The sequence below is a fragment of the Cariama cristata genome, unplaced genomic scaffold, assembly GCF_000690535.1.
Source record: "Cariama cristata isolate BGI_N322 unplaced genomic scaffold, ASM69053v1 scaffold20100, whole genome shotgun sequence".
NCBI lineage: Eukaryota > Metazoa > Chordata > Aves > Cariamiformes > Cariamidae > Cariama > Cariama cristata.
This window is the reverse complement of record NW_009596591.1, coordinates 1-6,488: the sequence shown is the minus strand read 5'-3', so window position 1 is coordinate 6,488 and position 6,488 is coordinate 1. Positions and strand designations below refer to the sequence as shown.

The following is a 6,488-nucleotide window of genomic DNA, read 5'->3' as shown; positions in this document are numbered from 1 at the left end:
AAACTTCCCCCCCCACCCCCAGTTCACATTTAGCTAGAATCGATGCTTTGTTCCAGGATGTATTTGACCATTATAGTTAGACAGACCTTTAGAAACATTTCAGCATCTTTGTGCCTTGATCCACATCTTACAATAAGTCCATCTTTGTTCACTGCGGTTAAGTTGACAATTTTTACCCAAGCTTCTGTAACTAATATTAATCTTGTTTTTGTTTTTCTTTTAGGTGTTGACCTAAGCAATATTGTGAAAGCTGTGCGGCAGCCTGCCTCTGAAAATGGTCAAAGGCAAAAGCATGAAATTTTGCTGGTAGGAGCAGAAATTTATGTTGTCTTCTAAGGATCAGGGTTATGTAATAGTTTAAGTAATAAAGCAAAAATAGTGAGACATAGCTTCTACTTCTGCCTCTGTCCCATTTCTCTGTGAGCTCTTCAACAAGCAGTTAATCCCATATATTCTGCAAACCGGGAATAATATAAAAGTTCAAAGAGCTAGCTTGCATTTTTCAGTGGAAATATCTGTGTAAGTGCAAAATGCCAGCATTTCCTGCCTAGGAAATGCGGAGACTGCCTTTCATAACTTAGAAGCAGATTCTGCTGTTGTCAGGTAAACTCAAACCACAGAAGAACTTTAATGAAAGAAATGCAAGTAACCTAAGTGGTAGCTGTGAGCTAGCTCTTCTGAGGGTAGATGAAAAGACTGAATACAGTCCCTCACCAGCAAGAGTATACAAATACTCATGCACACCACTGACCCCTGTGAAATGTGCTGGTTGGCCCCAGTTCACCCGCTACTGGTCAAACTGGTATACAGTGATGGCAGAAGTACAGAGAAGCCCCCATTCCTCCAAGGGTTCTGTGCATGAAGACAAAGTGCTGCTCTTTAAGACAGCCATTTCTGAGATGTATGAAACTAATTTTAAATTTAAAAGAAGACTATTGTTATAAATAAACAAATTTGACTGACTATAAAGAACTGCTCTTGGTCCTTCACAGTTCAGATCAAAAATTAACTCTTGTTCTCTTCTTTAGACTTTAGATTCCCTTGAGAGAGCTGTTGCTGACTCTGATGTTGCTGAGATGGCTGAGCAGCTAGTGGTCTTCACTGATCAGTGCAAAGAACAGCTGGCTTTCCGCTACCTGGCTGGGCAGAATGGTGCCTATTCTGTGGTGTTCTCTGCTTGCCAGTTGGCTTCAGGAGACAGAAATTTAATGCTGAAAGCCTTTTATACTCTGTCTGCCATCTTGGATGGGCAGCCAGACCTACTTGACTCCGCTGGCCAGGATCTACTGCTACAAACTCTGAAAGAATATAGGGAGGATGCGGAAATGACGCTGGCTGGGATCCGATGCATTCGGCATGCCTGTCTGAAACACGAGCAGAATCGTCAGGACTTTGTAAAAGGTGGGGTTCTGCCGCTTCTGACTGGAGCCATAGTCCAGCACGGAGACAGTGCCGATGTCGTCCGAACAGCCTCCTCAGCCCTCAGGATCATGACGTTTGATGATGACATCCGTGTGCCCTTTGGTCATGCTCATGATCATGCTAAAATGATTGTGTTGGAAAATGATGGGTTAAGAGTCCTCATTGAAGCTGCAAAAGGTAAAATTTACCCTGTGACTGTTGATCCTAATTTTGAATCATCTGTACTTTCTTATCTCAAAACTGTGCTTTATCGTAACTTGAAGCTCCCTAGAGATGATTCAGAAATTTGCTGCTAAAGTGATGTTGAATTCTTCTGATGAAATGTGCCCTGAGAGAGAAAAATAATATGACTGCTCCAGAGGCTATCAGCAGCACCAAGGTGGCAGTTATCAGAGCTATTTGTCAGTCTGTCTAGGAAGTGTTTTACAGCCCAGTGCAGGTTTACAGACACATTATCCCTGCTGAGGGGCTGCATTCTTGCCAAGAAAAGATAGTCTGTCTCAGTCTAGATACAGAGCGAACAGAATGTTATCTGTGCTGTTTTAATATATAAGGTGAAATACAGTTTCCTGTTTCCTTTTTCTTTTTTTATTTTTTTGTTAATGAAGCAAAGTAAACCACCTCGATTCTGCAGCACCCCTCCTTGCTCGTAGTTACTCCATTCATTGTCTCTCCTCTACAGCATTCACAGATAACTCCAGCGTTCTCAGTGAACTGTGTGCCACCCTCTCTCGCCTCTCTGTCAGGAATGAATTCTGCCAAGAAATTGTGGACCTTGGCGGCTTAAATTTTATGGTGGCTCTCCTGGCTGACTGCATCGACCATCCGGTGAGCAATATAAAGTGTGCTTGGGGGTGGAGGTAATGCAGCAACGCGTGCTTTACATTTTAAAGTCCTGGCTGTGAATGGGCCTTAGACTAGGCATTATTTTAGGTGCAGTTAGGGTTGAAGCTCAACCATTGATCGCTATTTACAGCCTTATATACAGAACTAGGTTACCTCTGCTCCGTCAGATAAGAATGTGGTAATTCTGAGCCCCTTGCTCATAGTTACTTCCTCTGTCCTCCACGCTCCACGGGCAGAGCACTGCTTGCTCCCAGAAAAGCTGAGCTTCTGGTTTTCCACCATTCTAGCTAGAAGAGATTCAAGAGGATTTAGATGGTCGAGTCCCAGAGGGTTGACATTTGATTCATTAAGCTTCTTTGAAAACCTCTGCCAAACTAACGCGGTTCCTTATTACTCTGTCTAGTAAGAAAATGTGACAGAGAATAGCGTTGCTTTTCGTAGCTGAGAATTACAACTGTTTGAATGGATTTGCTAGGGGACATTCTGGTTGGCTTTCAAAAGTCTAAAACTCTCTCTGCAGCTTTCTAAGCTGATTTTTATTGATGAATGCAGGACGTGGTGAAGCAGGTGCTGAGTGCCATCCGAGCAGTTGCAGGTAATGATGACGTGAAAGATGCCATCGTTAACGCTGGAGGAACGGACCTCATTGTGCTCGCTATAAGCCATCACCTTGCCAGCCCTCAGGTATGCACTGAAGTGGTCGATGAAGTCTCACCGGGGCTGGGAGTGGAGATCAGGTTTGGGCTGTATAATGTAGCGGTGTAACTTCTCTTGTGTAGAGGCACGGCCCACAGCGTTGCTCTGACTTGCGATAAATGGCTTATGCTGAGAGTAGCTACATTTTAAGTACAGTCGTTAAATGATTGCAACTGAGCAATGTATGAAGCCTTTAACATCCAGTTGTTGTAGAGTTATAGGTGCATGCTTTGGCAAATATTTGTGTAAGTGTAAAGGTATGTCCACTTTACTATATTAGGGTTTTTTCTTGTTCCTGAATAGGACGGATATTGGATACAGTGTTTTACACCTCTAGGGCGTAAAACTTCATTTACATGCCAGAGAAGCAGGATGTTTCAGTGGAAGAAGCTTAAAAAAATAAAAATAAATTAAAAAAACTGCCAGAAAAGGAAACAAGCTCCAAACACTTTTCTTTTTTTTTCCTTAAAGCAACATTCTCAGCCAGTGAGTGTCTCTTGCCGTTTGTCTTGCAGATCTGTGAGCAAGGTTGTGCAGCCTTGTGCATGCTGGCTTTGCGCAAACCCGAGAACTGTAATGTCATCATGGAAGGCGGAGGGGCGTTGGCAGCTCTTCAGGCTATGAAAGCACACCCACGAGAAGTGGCTGTACAGGTATTTGCTTCAGAGCACTTGATTATTTATGTAGGATTGGTGTTGGCTGTCTTCACTGCTTCATTGGGATTTTGCCCTTTACTTGACAAATACCAAAAGGTTCTGAGTGTGGTGGGAATACAGCATCTAAATGCAGGACTCCTACATCTGTCACCCTGATGTGATCAGAGAAAAATTTAGTTTGGGTTTCAGACTCACCTGAATTCAGGTTCAAGTGACTGTGGAAAGCCGTGCTTCTCTTCCAGGCACTATTTCTTTTCCTTCTCAAAAGAACGGGATGAGGATAGGCTCTTTCAGACCCAGCCTGTGCTACAACATTATCTGTCCTATAGGAGACATTGCTGTCTCTTCTCCAGAGTCGAATAAAACACTTACATGGCAAGAAGTTAGCTTCTGGTTTCTCATGCAAGTCTCAGTAGGTTCTGTGTCCATTTTTGTGCTCTCCAGAGTATTAAAATACCATAGAAAATATTTTTCTGAAAGAGTAGTTTAAGCCAAGTGCCAGGGAAGGTGCCTGGAACAGCATGCAAGGGGCTGGAAAGGTGGGTCTGCTGTAATTGGGGAATTCTGTCTTAGTGTTATTTAAAGAAGTACTTGGTGTTGCCTGGCTGGCGGTTGAGATTTGCTGGTGTTCTGACAGAAGGAGGAGGGTTTATTGTATAAACTTCAATGCAAAAGGGCAGCCATACTTTTGTCTGTGGATTTTATTCTTCCAGGAAATACTTCGTGGCTGTCTACAGCACCTCACGTTTGGTTCCCCTGAAAAGATGCTTTAGTTGGAGCCAGATCTGCTTTGTGTGTGCCAGCATTCTACATGGATGGTTTGATGCTAATACCTTTCATGTACCTCTCTCCTCAGAAACAGGCTTGCATGCTGATCCGCAACCTGGTCTCCCGGAGCCGGGACTTTTCTCAACCCATCTTAGAGATGGGAGCTGAGAACCTAATAACGGAAGCTCGTGCAGCACACAAGGACTGCGATGATGTGGCCAAAGCTGCACTGAGGGATCTTGGCTGCAAAGTGGAGCTGCGAGAGCTGTGGACAGGTCAGAAGGGAAGCCTAGCTCAGTGAATTATTGCCCCACTGAGCAGTGGAGCTTCAAGACATCTATGTACGTGAAGTCTAAGGGGGGAAACAAAGTGGCATGGATTAATTTGCAGTTACATTGAACTGGAATATCTGAAGCAAATGCCTGGCTTGTGAGGCTGCAGCGAACTTTTTATCAGGAGCTACAGCTGAAATGTCTTTATGCATTCACAGGCTGCAAATCAACTCTGTGTAGTAATCATTCCCTGAATCATCTAATGCCTGAAGATGATCTGCTCCCCCCTGTTGTTATGTATGTTCCTTGTCTACAGAACGTTTTTTTTCTTCTATACAGTAAGAGCGTAAGTGGCTCTTTTCTGATGGGAGTTTGGTACGTACCGTGGCAGCTGGGTCTGATTTGTTCCTCTGCTCTCTGCCGATGGAGGCTAGCAGCCTGATCGGGTAATACGATGGATGAGGAGGAATCCCATCATTTGTGAATGTGTTCTGTCTTGTTGTACTGTTCTACTAACTGTTATTTTACTGCTGAACATATTCTGCATTGTTTCTTTGTTTTGGATTTTCAGCCAACATAACATTTTAAACAAAAGCAGAGTAAAGATTTTGGATAGTATGGCCCAAAGCAACATACTTTGATGTTGCCATTTGCATCCAGGAGGAAAGTTCATGTTCTCTTTCAGTGAGATGAGCAAGTCGGGGACTGGTAGCGAGGATGGTAGTTTCAAAGCAGGGACAAACTGGCAGTGGTGCCACGCAGCGGGAAGCCCGCACTGGGGAGCCCAGGCTTTCGTTATCTCTTAGCAGGGCTGAAGCGCTTCCCTGAATCTGAAACTGCTGTAATGGTAACGAAGAGGCTATGTGCCTCGCAGACTGAAGACGACTGCGGACTTGAGGGCAAAACAGGGGAGGTGAAATATCCAGAAAGGCTCTGAAGTCTCAGCTGAAGGCTGCTGCGTGCCCCTATTTCTTGCTGGGCTGTGGTGTTACCGGCCCCGCTCTGGTGCTGAACCTTCCTCCTGTGCTGCTACTGATGTTGTATTTGAGTGGATGGTTTTTCTAATGTGATATTCTCTGTAGAAATGTTGATCCTATAAAACTTAAAAATGTACAGGGGTGGTTGGCTCTTTATGGAGCCTCTTTGAGGCAGGAAAAGAAAGGTGGTGGAAATGCCTCAGTGATAAGTTTGTAAGTAAAGCCTCCTGCAGCCCTGCGCTATCTGCCAGCAGATAGCAAAGGTCGTTGTGTTCTTCAGAGGCTCCTAACCCTGCAAGAGTGTTTGTATGGGGGGAGGCTGCCTGGGTCTCCTCTCTTCCTGCTGCGTGAAGAGCTTGGTGTGTTTGTGTGCTGCTCGGACCTCCTGGCTAAGATCTGCCAGTGAAGCTGCCCTGTTCCTGCGTGGCAGAGCGGGCAAGAAGAGCTGGTGGAGAGACCCTGAGATCCCAAGGCCTGTGGGTGCTCTGCGTTGGAGAGAAAGCCTGATTGCTCTGGGGAAGCAGCCTCGCTCTGTCAGGCTTTACCTTGCTGCTGGGTCTGGGATGGGCGAGAAGCAGCACCAAGGCTTAACGTGGTGCTGGGAGAGAATCGAACGGGGGGTTCCCCCACAGTGACATGAAAGCTTGGATTCATTTTCCTGCTGCTTTAAATAAGTATTGTTGTAATGCTGAGCTTCTTGTGCCTAGAGTCTCATGATTTAACCCCTGACTCCGGGGTGAAGGGGCTGTCGGGCAAAGCTCTGCTGGCACACAGCTGCAGGCCAGGCGTGTCACGCTGCCCTGTAGGGCACACCGGGGCCGGGCATGGCACACAGCCATGCCGCTCGGGGA

General features: G+C 45.5%; 1 protein-coding gene across 1 annotated transcript in view; it reads left to right on the top strand.

Annotated features, from left to right (window-relative positions):
- ARMC6 (armadillo repeat containing 6) overlaps window positions 1-5,055 on the top strand; it is a 5,457-nt gene extending 402 nt beyond the window's left edge. Inside the window, 6 exon segments of the mRNA XM_009706820.1 lie at window positions 224-306; window positions 1,029-1,599; window positions 2,105-2,250; window positions 2,770-2,952; window positions 3,480-3,617; window positions 4,477-5,055. Of these exon segments, the coding sequence (XP_009705122.1) occupies window positions 224-306; window positions 1,029-1,599; window positions 2,105-2,250; window positions 2,770-2,952; window positions 3,480-3,617; window positions 4,477-4,689 (1,334 nt within the window). The 3' untranslated portion in view covers window positions 4,690-5,055.
- The last annotated feature ends 1,433 nt before the right edge of the window (window positions 5,056-6,488 follow it).